Here is a 14,835-nt window from a genome sequence, read left to right as displayed (position 1 = left end):
GTTTCCCTTCAAGTCTGGCAGTTTCTTCTGCTAGTTATTCCAGTCTCCACCCCACGGTGATTATCTTTTATCAAAATCCTCCCCATTCTTTAAGATCCTCCGAATTTAAAAATTTGTCAGTGTAGCCTTCACTCCTAATGTCATTTCTATTGTCCTTGTTTTTGCTCTTAGAAAGTTTGTATTATTCTGTGGCAGGAGCCACCTGATGTTTCACAAAGTTACATATTTTGTGTTATTACCTTATCTATTTTTCTGGGCCAACATTTTTTTAAGATAAGGATCATGTTTTAGTTCTGTTTTCAGCTCTCATGTGGCCCATCACAGTGATTCACATACAGCAAACTCAGTAAATACACATTGAAGAATTTTGTTATCTTGGGCCACATGGTTCTCAGAGTTGTCACATTGTCTGAGATGGGGGATGACTGAAAAAAGCATGCCAGCCCATCTGCAGTTCTCATAGTGAGTGCTTATATTACTGAAATCCCTGTTTAGATGTCTTCTCTGAAGGATGTGTTATGTGTGTTCTTTCTAGACATAGTTAAACACTTTATCCTCTGTACATTTGGGGTCCTTTTCAAACTTCTTTGAATATGTATTTGGATTGCATTGTAAAGTTGTATACAAATCTGAGTCCCTTCATCCTATTGTGAGCCCCTTGGTGGGAAGAACTATGTCATGGTTCTCGGGATCCCAATAAACCCCTTTTTTCCCTCTGGATCATGTGGTGGTGGTGGGGCACTCCTAGCATGAATGTTTATTCTGTGTCTGCATGTGTGTATACTGCTCCTAACGACTTTGTAATAATCATCGATTGCCCGATGTAAACATTAGATTGTGAGGCCACACTTTTTCTCTCATAGATTTTTTATTTCTATGGATGTATTCCTAAATGACTTTTGTTTGGTATTAGCAAAGCAAGTACAATATTAAAAGGAAGTAAAATTTCATTTTCTATCCTTTTACTTAAAATACTCTCCAGTTTCAGAAAGTAGAACATCTTTTGGATTTATATTCATGAAGACAAGGACTTTTTTAAACTTCAAAGGGCGTACTTAACCTTTCAAGCATTTATGGAATCCTTGCTATGTATGGAACATTTATGTTAGATGTTGAAGATAAAAATTGTTCCAAGTTATGATCTTAGTGTGGCTGAGGGAAGGGAAGACTTTTTGAAGGGCGTGATGTCAAGAGGCAAAGAGTAATTAAATATCTATTAATTATTTTGTCCCAGAACTTTCATTTATTCTGGTGCTTTTGTAGTTACCTTTGTATTCTACTTTCTAAAAACCTCTTTCATATTATGTGGCCTCCTTTTGCTAGTTTCTGGAATATTTAATTCAAACTTTTCTTAGTTGAAAGAGTTTAAGAAAGCATCAAGACAGCTTGGGGTAACGTGCATGAATTTTTCTGCAACAGCTGTTCTTTTGACCCATTGATTTGGCCAGTGTGCATATCCTTAGGTGTACAGTTTTCTTGGAGACCATGTTGGTACCTATAATATAGTTTTGAGTGATTTAGTCTAAATAGTCCTTAAGCTATATGATATTCCCAGCTGTTGTTCATTCCCTTCACCTCCCTCAAATGGCTCACATTTCTACCATTTAATAAATAAAATTTTAATTTTCTTTTTGTATGGCTATTAATTAATTATAATTACCATTAAGAAGAATGTATACATGCTATTTGTCATTCATTTTTTAGCAGAGATTAATTGAGAATTGACTATATATCATATACTCTGCTAAGGTATTTGGGATACAGTCTCAGTCCTACTGTTGCTTATAGTTTAATGTCAAAGACAGATAAATACACATACAACTTTGAATTAGTTTGATGAGTGCTATAACAGAGGAAAGCATAAAGGAGGAGACCTAATCTTAGCTGAACTCATCTGTCTCACATGGTTGAAGCAGGAAAAACTACCAGAAAAGGTGAAGGCTGATTTATGTTTTAAGGATGAGTAGAACTGAGCCAATGGAAGAAGAAGGCAGAGTAGAGGTTATCCCAGGTAGGGGGTACTGAATAGGCAACGAGACAAAGGCACTAATGAGTAAGATACAGTCAAGGAATTGCATATGGTTGAAAGTAGTCATGGCATAGGATCCAAGCAGGGGACAGGTGAAAGATGAGGTTACAGTTGTGAACAGAGGCTAGATCATGAATGACTTATAGTAAGGTCATAAGACACATCCACAGGCAAAAGTGAGCAAATTCTGTAAGCGCCACCTTAAGGTATAACCAGAATCCAACCAATTTTTGCCATCTTCACTGCTATGACTCTTGTTGTTCTATCACAAGCTCTTAAATGGAGCTTGTAAGTTAGGAGGTCTTACTGGTCTCATGTCCTTGACCCTCTTCAGCCTGTTCTTAACACAGCAGTCATCATGCTTAGAACACAAGCAGATCTTGCCACTCCTCCATATGAAACCCTTCAATGGCTTTCCATTGTACTCAGTGTATGAGCCCAAGTTCTTACAGTTGCTCTTAGTGCTAACTACTATTTAATATACTGTGTAGTTATTTATGTTGTTTATTGTTGTCTCATGCAGCAGAATGGAAAATCCATGAGTGCAGGAATCTTTGTTTTATTCTCAAGTATGTCATGAGTGCCTAGAACTATGCCTGTTAATAAATTTTCAGCCAGTATTTGTTGAAAGAATGAATGACTGCCCCCAGATTGAGCATGATATTTATTTCATTAGTCACTTTAATGAGTTTATTTTAGCAATCCCCACCTTTGCTCTCCTTTCCCCCACCTTACTCCACTCCCAATTTAAACCAATATGCTTTCAAACCACTTCTGCTGAAATGAACTGGTTTTATGAATATTCATCAACCTCTTTCTCTTCCAAGGAGATTTTCATTCTTAGTCAAACTTGGACTAAGTAAATTTATGCTTTTCTGTCTTGGTGTCAGCTACCCTTGCCTGTGATAAGTTCTTTGAGAACATGATTAGACAGGCTCATGTGTGTGGGCCAGGGGTGAAGTCTTGGCATTTCAGTGAGAAGAGGGCATTGTTCTCACTAACTGTAACAGGATCTGAACCAAAACAGTCACTGGGTTCCTAGTGTAAAATCACATTGTCATTTTTTAAGGGCAACATCTCCATTCCCTCACATTGGTAGTATTCTGGCTCTTGGTGCAGCTGCTTTCATGCTGTGAAAATGGACTGCTCTGTTTTTTCAGGCTCTGTAGGGTTATTAAGCATTTGATTTCTCCACAAATAGAACAGAGAAATATAACCATAGAATAACACTATGGACACATTTAACAATATTTATTTAGTGAGTAAAAGAGCTAGATCTTTTGTTACATTGTCTGCTCTCCCAGTCAATAAATGTTATTGTAATCATTGAGCAATGTTTGAAATCAGCCTATTCTAATGAAGGAGCATATTAATTATTTTAATGATAATGTTCAATAGATAGTAAACAGTTATTTTCATATACTATAAAAGGTAAGGAATGGTCTTCTACATAACTTCTCAAGGTCGCTTTGGGATCTTTAGTTTACATATACTGAATATTGTCAAGGTGAACAGCATAATACTAAGTAGACAAACAGAGAAAGTACAGTGCCTGCTTTTAAGGTGATTTTCATGCTTATTTTAACAACAACCAATACCATTATCACATTTATTGAGCTCCTACTATGTAACAACCAGTACCATTTAAATTTCTACAAGATGCTTTGCTTCTGTTATTTCACTGAATGGTCCCAATAATTCTTCAAGGTGGATGTGTGTCTCCACTGTTTTGATTAGAAAATTGGATGCAGAGAGGATAAGTAATAATACACAAATAATAAGTAAGCTGTAAGAAATCAAGTTAGAAGAGATGTCATGTGACCACTTTGTGTTTAATTGCTAGGGCAAATAATATGAGGGCAATAATATCCCCTCACTCATGGAGCTTACCTTCTAGTAGCTATTTTTTTAAATCAAGCAAAGTGAGTTGGTTTCTTTTACTAATCTTAATTCCCATCTAGAAATACGACTTGAGAACATTATGAGTATTTTCTTCACATTGGTTTGTTACGTATTTCTACAGAAAGGAGCTGGGTATCACCTGGATCTTTTTTGGGTGGCCATCCTCATGGTGGTGTGCTCCTTCATGGGTCTTCCATGGTACGTGGCTGCTACTGTCATCTCCATTGCTCACATCGACAGCTTGAAGATGGAGACGGAGACGTCTGCCCCTGGAGAGCAACCAAAGTTTCTTGGAGTGAGGTATGTTGAGTCAGAAGAAAATGGCTCTGCAAAACACATTGTGGACATATCCACCTGTCAATCATAAGGAAAGGGGCAGATATGGAAGAGAAAGGGCTGTTGATGATTAATTTATTACTATACTTGCTTTTCTAGAAAGGACTAGATTTTTCATCAGAAAGAGAGTCTTCACTGATTTTTTTGAGTTCACTTCTTAGGATAAATAAATTTCCTTTGATTCACGAAAGGCTAAGAGATACAGTGTAAAAATACAAACAGGTAATTTTCTTCACCATGCACGTCCTTTTGGTGCTGTGGTGCTTATTCTCTCACATCATATATAAAGACCAAACCCTTTAGTCTTTCAGTTCTGTTGAGACTTCCTAAAACTTTTGAGTCTGCTTATGATTTTTTAGATTCTATGAAGGGAAAAGATTTCTTATTTTCCAGTTCATTTTCTATCCTCATAAGCATTGAGAAACTTTGACCTCTAGTTGTTAAGTTCGGGAAGCCATGAAGGACTGTATACGTCCTTTATACGCTGGTGTGTACTTTTTACAGCAAGCCCTGCCCCGGAGTGCTTGGGTGAATAGCTCGCATGACAGAGCCATCGTTTCCCACGCCACAACAGTGGGTGATTCTTTCTTGGGAGTGGGGGAGGGGGAGGTATGGGAATCATATTTGTTAAAAAGTACTTTTGTTGTTGTAGATTTGGAAATTAGACTGATGGGATTTATTGCACTTATGAAATTTCTCTGAGCTGTTTATTAATTAGAATGCGGGACAATGTAATATCTGTCTTCTGTGAAAGAAGGTATAATTACACAAGAGTTCAAGTTGTTTAAAAAATAAGGGTTTCAAAAAGGTCAGTAATTGATGGACTAAGAGCAAGTGAATTTTTTTTTTCTTTCTTGATTCTAAAAGGAGCAAAGGATTGGAATTAGCAGAATCAGTTTTCTCGTGATGAATTCAAATCACATATTGCAATTAAGATAATTTTATAGTTATGTTGAGTTTTTATGCTGTCCTTGAGTTATTAATTACATATGATATCAACACCTTTGCTATTTTAGCCAAACATTGATCCGTTCAATGTATAGTCTTTTTGAAGGTGGAAAGACAAGAGCATGTTTATGAAAACAAGAGATAGATTGGTAATCTTTTGATTTGGTTTCAGGGAACAAAGAGTCACTGGAACCCTTGTGTTTATTCTGACTGGTCTGTCAGTTTTTATGGCTCCCATCTTGAAGGTAAATATATGAAATACTCACCTCTCCCTCCTTCTCAAATACTGACAGATAACTGGATATGTGAAGAGTAGAATTTCTCACAAAGTATCTGCAGGACTCTCATTAGTTCTGTGACACACTGAAACAGGGGTCAGACAGAATGAGGACTTTAAAAGACTTTTATCATGATTTTCTTCTCACTGCTTTATTTTTTCTATTATTGTTGTTGTTGCTGTGGTTAGGGCAATTATTTGGTTGAACCATATTAAATTACCAGTATTCAAACTTTTGACCTATGAAAATGTCAATTTCAAACAGTGAAGTTGACTAATCTCCCCTGCACCCCACATATTATTCCCCAAGTGTTTGTACATCCTTTCTTCCCATCACTTTCTATTTACTTGTCCCCAATGACAGCCCTCCTGTAACCCTGTATCAGATTCCTGGATAATATGAGTTACTCAGGATAATCATTTTGTAATTTTTCTCCTATTCTTAATTATCACTGACTATTTCTATTTTCTTTGAATAAAAAGGCCTAATATCCACAATGGGAGAGTAGGGTAAAATTACTGACTTATAATTAGAAAACTTAGAATTGAACTTTTAAAGAAGAAAAATGACATGGTAGATTATTTAGAAAGTTAGGAGTCAATATACAGATTTGATTGATGGAATAAATGTCTGCCTAATTAGATAGATATATATTATATGTAATGAAAGCCTACTTAGAAACAGAAATAGGACTAAAAAAGAAGGTTAAGATTAGAACATACTTGTCATGAAACTTCCAATTTTCTTTTGTGACATGAAAATTTTATTTTTCTTTTCTGTATAATCAATACTAGTAAGTTATTGATAATTTGTATCCTGTGCTTTGAACCACAGTGCAAAGCACCAAAACCACTTATAAACCTAACATCTATAAACAACAAATTTTTACAATTTCCTTCCAAATATTTTTTCTGAAAATTTTTGTTTATTTTTAAACAATTGTAATTTTTAAGGTTTTAAAGATGCTTATTTAATTACATGAGTAATAGAGTAGTACACTTCTGTAAACAATTCAAACACTACAGGACAGATGATGAAAGGCAAAAAAAAAAAAAAGCCTTCCATTTCTCTCAGGTTAGAACATTTATATGTCAATTGCCAATCAGATGAATTGGAGAAAAATGGAATTATGATTTCTTAATTTATAGATAAGCCTGACTTTGTCTTCAGGGTAGTTAGTTAGTTAATGCATATATTATGCACAGAATACCTGGTAAACAGAAGATTTACATATTCATCTTGTGTCCTTGGTTTCTGCAGTGTCAATTAATTGGTTTAATTCTTTCTGACTGCAGTCATGAGGAATATATATCTCATGTAACACACGGGATAGTAAAATTAAAAATAACCTTTGAAAAGTCATTTCTAGTTATAGAAAGGGGACCTTAAAAGAGTATAGATTTTATGTTCTACAGTAACAATTTTCAACCCTTTTCATCTCATGACACACATAAACTAATAACTAAATTTCTGTACACACCAAAAAATATATTTTTTGCCAATCTGACAAAAAAAAAAAAAATAGGCATAATTTTGACTCATTCACACAAAGGGCTATTGGGTTGGCTATTGTTATTTTTTAACTTGATAGTCTAAGGGAAAAGAGGTCAGTGCCCCAAGAATCATATATGATAAAGTTGGCTAATTTTAGCTCATGTGTCTTTTTTATCATTAAATTTGGTAAGTTATATGCATTCACCACAGAACCCTACTAGCTCATTCAAAAAGTCAGTACAGGATGAAGATATTAAGGGAAGAGTCAAACTAAAACCTAAGTTACAACTGAATCTAAAGTTCTAATTTAAAGTCAAGATTAACTGTTAAGCTCAGAATTCACAGGGAGAGGCAAGACAAGAGGGAACTGTTTTTCCCTATCATGTGACAATGTCTTTCAAAGAAGCAGGTGACAGCTTTAGAGAATGGTTTTACTTAAGAGTTTGCCTTAAAAGGCATATCAAGTGAATGCGATCAAGAAAAATGTGTATCTTTTACTTTTAAAAATGAAATGGCTCAGCCGCTTAATCCCTCACAAGTTTAGTGGCCTCAGATGATCCTATTAATTTTCTCCCTTTAAGCAGTATAGGCAGTTGCTCCTTGTGTCTACTTAATGCAGGCTAACTTTGAACAAAAAATTGATGTTTTCTGCTTTGATCTCTTTGCCAAAATCTCTCTTTTTACATGGAAGAATCTAAGGAATCATAGTGTACTAGCTTTAGGTTCACTAGGAAACCCCTGAACCTTAGCCAGCTACATCTTACATGCCTTGAATCTCACCACTGATTCAGTACAGAACTGTTGGGAAGCTGGCATGACTGGCTTCCCAGGCTGGTTAAATAGTTTAGATCTGTTTCTGTAGGGGAAATATCGCCTGTTAAGCTAGCGCTCTGTGTGGGAGACTTGGGGAGACTAAAGAGCACTGAAAAGATGAAAGGTAGTTCCTTGAGTTTACTTTTTTCATGCTCCTGCCAAGCCTATGTAAATAAAGATTATATAAAGTTCACTGCTACTTCTGTTGCCTTAGCTTGAATTAGTTTATCTCTAACAGGAGGAGTGGTTAAAATGTGGAGGATAGCATTTTATTTGTATTGGGAAACATAAGTTGACCTCCTACAATATGCCACCCACTCTGCTCATTAACATGGAAACAGATTAATGATAGTGATGATGATGATGATGATGATGATGATGATGATAGTGATTGTAGTAGTAGCTCCCCTTTAGTAAGCTTGGTATTGGATTAAGGGCTCTGCACAGATTTTTTAAATTTAATTCTCCAACAACACAAAACTATATTAATAATTATATTCATTTTACAGATAAGAAAAATTATTAATAACTTGTCAGGTCACAAAATTCTTAAATGGTAGAGCCAAGATGAAAATTTAGGCAGTTCCAACCTCAAAGGCTGATTTCATAACCCTCAAAGTTTACTGTCTTTTAAAATAAAACAGTACTTGTTATCAAGGAATTCATGGACTTTTGTTTCCCATGAGATGATCTTTCCCAGCCTCTTTGACCCATTTTCCAATTCTCTTATGTAGAGAAAAATGTGACATTTTCACAAACTCATCATAGCTCACGCCATAGTTTCTTCAATGACTAGAGACAAGATTGCAAGTCAGCAACTTTCCTTCTTTTTTTGAAATCAAAATGCTTTGGATTTAATGTAAAATCTCCAATCCTCTTATACCCCCAAAATAACACAAACAAACATACCTAAGCTGGAATTCCTTTTGCTTGTGAATGCCAACCTTTGTAGGGGAGGGGAAAGCCCTGTGAAGGAATGATCATCTCCACTGTTCTTTATAGTTTCTTTAGCATTATGAGAACGGTCAGCCTTATGGGTGACTGATGACAGTTGATGTGGGACCTTTATCATATGGGAACTACCTGACCAATTTTCTAGTACTATATCACAAACAAATATAAACACAAACTTAGTTCTTTTTATATTATCCTCCACCACCACCTCCAAAAGAAAGCAGGACACAGCATTTTGTTTAAGACTATGAACCATTTATCTCAACAAACTCAACCTTTTATACAAAGCATGTCCTGACAAGCTGATCACAAGCTCTCTGTCCAGTCTGGAAAGTTGTTTCTTTCCCAGAGCTTCCAAGTGTGGCACATCTCTGGAGTGGTTTGTGCTCATTATAGCTTCCCAGCATCTCATTGGCTTATACCAAGAATGCTCAACATATACATATTCACCTATCTAAACCATATTTTGCATTTTAGGAAAAGTAGTCTGGAAGAATCATGGCCTATGTAGTGTAAGGTTAAAGGCAGTTAATAGCAGGAATGACTAAAAGAAAAAATTAAATCATACTTACAGTCATCTCCACTAAAAAAGGACTAATATTTGTTATTCTAAAATGATGTCTTTTAATTAAAATTTCAACACATGAAACATTATGTTTATTGGCCGAAGTCTGTGTCTCATAAGAACATGATCTCCCACATTCTTATAAAAACTGAAACACATTTTTCTTATTCATGGACATTAATAGTTTTATTGACAGAAAAGTGTACTTAACCCAGAATTATCTTTTGTCTTTGCCAGCGGAGAAACTTGGAATCAAATTTATCATTCAATTTTGTAATCTGTTAGGGTTGGCATGGCTCTTTCTCCCACAGATTTTTTATTTTTCCAAAGCTAATTTTAATTATCCTGTTTTACATGTGTTTGACAATTGTAAGCCACTTCAAATACTTTTTGGAAGTTTTAATACAAATCATGGCTGAAAATGACTAACCCTGACTGAAGCATAAACAGATGTCTGATTAATGTGCTAATCAACCTCCTCCAATATACATCAGTCCTAGAGGATAATGAAGTCTTCTGGTCATGATTTTCAATACAGGGTATTTGTACGTATTTCAGATTGATAGAAAACAGAATATTAATGCATAACACATGCACACACACTCTCTCCCACCTGTTGCAAAAGTTCTATGAAATTCATTAGTTACTGTTCCTAAATACATCCAAACAGATGAACAAGATTTTGAAGACCACCTTCTTTCTTACTCTCAAGAAGAAATATTTACAAGGACTTACAGGCTCCTGTATAAACAACTACCTAAATACAGAACAAATTAAGAGGATGCAGGTCAAACACAGCTGAGCTCCACTCAGCTCAAATTAGACAAGTCTTGACTACAAAGCTGTTTTCTTAACATAGGGGTTTCTGCAGGATGTGATAAGATTTACTGAGTACCATAGTAATCTTTTAAGACACTAATCAAAAACATGGTCCTATATTTTAAAACCCCTAGAAGTGGTTTTAGGACAACAGTAGCACCTCAGCCACTGAAATGAGATTCTATTTTAAGTAAAATTCCTTGCACAGCAAATCCTTTAACAGTTCAGCAACCAATAAATAGAAAATAGTCTTAAAAATGTACTGCTCTTCCTGATTATTCCATTGGCGCCTTCAACTGTAAACTACATAAAAATAATTAGTTGTCATATAACTTTTGACCACATGATATGCTTCTTATGAAAGAATACTGGTCTGAGCCAAGCAGATGAACTTGGACTGACACACAGTAGATACCTATTACTCTGGTGCAGGCTCCTTTTCGAGTAGTTACAGCCTGGCATAATAATAATGATCAATACATTCAGTTTTCCTGAAATCAATTCAAGAAAGAGATGACCAGAGTTAAAGATATGCTACAAATACATGGATCTAAAGCTGGTACATTCACCCAATAAACTGAAAGAGCTTTTACTAACCTAGATTGAACACATCAGCAAATACTAATGTAATATTGAAGTGTACATAGTCAGATAAATATTATATATAGCCACCTTTAGTATTTATATATAGTACTAACACCCCTAAAGATTAATCTTATGACTAATTAAAAAACACATTCCTCATTGCTTTTTACAGTTAAATACAGGCTTTTATTTTTTTTAAGTATATTTTATTGATTATATTGTTACAATAGTTCCAGTCTTTTTCCCTTTGCTCCCCTCTGCCCAGCACACCCTCTCCTCCAGCAATCCCCACCCCCCAACCCCCAGTCCACGTCCATGGGTCATGCATACAAGTTCTCTGACTTCACCCTTTCCTATATTATTCTTTTTTTTTAAATAATTAATTAATTTTTATAACAATAAAAAAATAACAGTTCCCCCCTCTCAGACTTAAGACCCTTTATAATCTTATAAAGGACAATGGGAGAAGGTCTCATGCTCCTCTAGCTGCTTCAAGCTGGGCATGGTCATCGTCCTACCTACCCTTGGGTCCAGAAAACCCTAATAAGAGTGGGGGTGTGGAGGGGATGGCGACCTTCCCACATGGGGAAGGATCATGCAGACTCCAGGTCAGTTGACTGTCCCCAGACAACGGCATGCTTGGTTTAACAGGCTGGCATCCTTGTTGTATTCTGGGGGCAACAGAGTTGGCAGCAGGGTTAAAAGACATCATTCAGTCCATAACCACTAGATGACAAAAGGCAGGTATTACTTTTTTAATGTCCCACATTAGGGAAAAAGAGGGCTTCGTTAAAGGAAGGTGCGCCAGGCACGACACACCTGTCCAAAACCCTTTTGCCCACTATCCTTAGTTTGGGCTGAGGGGAATATTTTAGGTTTTCCCCCCTCTCAGACCTCTGGGCCCTTCCTGTCCAAGGCATTAGGATAGAAAAGAGAAACCAGTTTTAAAGTGAAGCCCACAGACCACCCCATTCTTCACCAACCCAACCACTTAGTTCAGCCAAACCATTGAGTCTCAGGAGGCAGTGCTGCAGACAGGATTAAGTGAGGTCTATACATACAGACATTCACTCAGGTAATGAGACCATAGGCTTATGCTCTTTGAAAACAGAAAACACATGTTAATTTATGCAACATAACCCACAAACCCGTCTCTAAATCTGTAAGACTGTCTTATTGGAAAGACATCCAGTTGCAAGGCATTTGACATTCTTGCCGATACAGGCTTTTCTATAGAAGTAAATAGAATATTTGGATAACATATTTTTCCTAATGTCTAAATTAGGTATCAAATTTCTAAACAGAAGAAAAAGACCTCAGCCAAAGAGCCCCATATTAGATATATTCATACTGGTCTAAGAAAATTAAATAAGTAAATTAGCTTGAATAAATCAAGAGTGCACATTCAGAACACAGTTGTAGCTTTTGGTCAGCAACATGTAAATCAAAGACAAAAGTCTTCCAAGATTAAGGCAGTTAAAAAAAAAAAAAAAATATATATATATATATATATATATATGTGTATATATATATTACAATGTGTTTGCTTTTTCCCCAAGTTCATTTAGTATTTACTTAGATGATATTTAAAGTGCATTGCCAAGCCAAAGTACAAGCTTTCTAATTAAAAAACAAACAAAAAAATAAACGCTCTCATAGAAAGTTTCTCTTGCTTTAGAGTATTCCTTATACCTATCAATGGCATTTCTTTTTTGTCTTCACATACTTCAGTGTAAGAGATTACTGCAGCAATCATGTGACTTTGGACACAATGTCTGTCAGGGTGATAGCCATTATAAGGAATTGCTTTCTTCTTCTACTGGTGTCTGTTTAAGTGTTGTCAGTTTCCCAGGAGGAAGCTCGGGGCTTTGGCAAAAATTGTCATCCATCTTTTCAATCAAGTTAGATTCCTTATTTACAAGTAGTGGGAGTTGCTGCAGATTTGCACCTACTGTTTCTGGTCCAACAGGAGCAATACCTCTAGTCCAATGTAATCAGTTTTCAAGCAGTGGAATCAGACAGGTGTACTGACTTCTGTTCACAGAGGTAAATGCTCCAAGACTAAGCCTAAAAGAACTGTTTAGGATGTCATCCCCAAAGCGACACAGGTTGGAAAGCTGTTTCCCATGTTCTTGTAACTGAACCTTAGGGAAGTGTGCCTTCTAAAGAGGTGCAAATAAACCAAACCCATAGGCATCCAAGGTAGAAGGTGTATCTCAAACAACAAGAACAGCGAATCACCTGAAATGTTCCCAGTCTGTTTGGCAGAAGATTTGGTACTCTTGGGCATCTCTGGATACCTGTGCTTCCACTTCTCGGAGGTCGTAGATGCGAGGCTCTCCTTTGGTTGGGAGAATCCTAGTCAGTACTCCCTCAGACATTCTTCCAGGAAGGATCAAACTCAAGGCAAGGGGAATTTGTGAAGCAAACTATGACTTTGTCACAGTCAAGTAGTTGTCACTCTCCACTCAGAATGTGTGAAGCACTGCAGGAAGAAGCTTCTCTTCAAGGAGAGCAATGTAAGCCAGTGTATCTGCGCCTTGCTTTGCTGAGAGTTCATAGTCAGCATTGTATTTCTGTTTTCTTAAAAATTTTAGTATTTTTACTGGTTGAAAAACAATGTTGTCTTCAGTTGTCAAAATTGGTACATCATCTCTTGAACCTCTCCAAGTGGTATCTATGACCCTGACTTTCAATGTTAACACCTGGAATATTATCAGCAAGAAGATCTGGTGTAAGTCATTACTACCAAAGACTTGCTGTGTATTGACCGGAAAGTCAGCAACTTTCTTACTAGCCCAGATTATTAAGGCTTAAGGGCATTAGGATATTATTTTAACAACATGCTCCTAAAGACAACTGTTATAGTTGAAAGGGCATTATTGTAGAGCTTAAATAAAACCAAGCTCATGTCTGACCTTTGCAGTCATCCTTCTGGACTATGTACTCCTGCACCCCCCCCCAATAGGCCCCTCCTCCCACCATGGAGAGACCAAAGAGAGTTGTGCTTTGCAGTTGCAAACTTTTGACTTGGCAGTGAAGGTCCTGATGATAATGACATCAATGTCACAGTTATCATTTATTGAGTATTATCAGTCAGGCCCTGAACTAGATGTTTTATGCTATCTAATCTTTAGCATAACTACTACATAGATGAGAGTACTATGACTAGGAGAAGTTGATAATTTTCTCTAGGTTCCACAATAGGTAGAGCCAGAATTGGAACCTAGGTCTGTCTGATTTCTGTGCGCATGCTCTTAACACATTGTTTACGGGTAGTGAGAATTCGCGTCATTTCTAAAAGACATTAAATTCCCTGGTACGCAATGTGTTAATTGGGACTTCATTTAACATTTTACACACACACACGCACAACTATTATTCTGCTGGGAGGCCGCGCTACTGTACTGAAATATGTGCCATGAGTAACTACAATCTATCTTTTTTACTAGACTTAACCTTCATGCCTTTTTGTTTTTCTTATGGAGATAATCTAACATTATCAAAAAATCAAAGGGAGGGATAAGTAAAGAGTGAAATGACAATCGCCAGAATTTGAAAATTTTTGTGACATAATTTTCTTTGCGTAATTTTATCATTTGGCAATTTTCAACATACCTATAAACCTACTATACCTTGTGTTTAAATTTCTCCTGTCTTGCTTTGTAGAAATGTCTACATCCTATTACTATGAATATTATATTATTTTAATTATCCTGTCTTTTTAAAACACATTCTTCTTTCTTTCCTTTGGGAAATTTCTATTGTGATGAATGATTCTATTGTGATGAATTTTTAAAGATTAACCTTCTGATGTGACTCATGAACTAAATCCAATAAAAAACATCCTCTAACCCAGTAATTATGTTAAATTTTATCAAAATTTACAAACTGGAAGATTTTTATTGAGACACTGAATTTTCGCAAAGAAAATGGTAAATTTCACAAGGCATTTGAAATCACAGTGATCTAATTAATAGCCTTTCTTGTATGTGCTGTTTCCTTTTCACCAGGGGATGATTTAAAAAAATACCTTCATACCTAAAGCTATTTTCTTACCCATACCCCATGCCATTCTGAGTTATTGATGACTTTTGATTTTATTTTGTGGC

At 36.0% G+C, this 14,835-nt stretch overlaps 1 protein-coding gene and 1 pseudogene across 6 annotated transcripts in view; one reads left to right on the top strand and one right to left on the bottom strand.

Moving 5' to 3' along the window:
- The window catches only part of SLC4A4 (solute carrier family 4 member 4), a 331,756-nt gene that overhangs the window by 304,860 nt on the left and 12,061 nt on the right, over nucleotides 1-14,835 (top strand). For all 6 annotated transcript variants that reach the window (XM_090266786.1, XM_090266782.1, XM_090266785.1 and 3 more), the window contains 2 exons: nucleotides 4,053-4,231; nucleotides 5,388-5,460. In XM_090266786.1, the coding sequence (XP_090122912.1) occupies nucleotides 4,053-4,231; nucleotides 5,388-5,460 (252 nt within the window). The remainder of the gene's footprint in view (nucleotides 1-4,052; nucleotides 4,232-5,387; nucleotides 5,461-14,835) is intronic.
- LOC150020004 (metaxin-3-like) lies at nucleotides 12,502-14,018 on the bottom strand (annotated as a pseudogene).

This window comes from Furipterus horrens, unplaced genomic scaffold, assembly GCF_987537825.1.
Source record: "Furipterus horrens unplaced genomic scaffold, mFurHor1.1.pri manual_scaffold_2, whole genome shotgun sequence".
Lineage (NCBI taxonomy): Eukaryota > Metazoa > Chordata > Mammalia > Chiroptera > Furipteridae > Furipterus > Furipterus horrens.
Note: the sequence above shows the minus strand (reverse complement) of the source record. Positions and strands in the feature narration are given on the sequence as shown.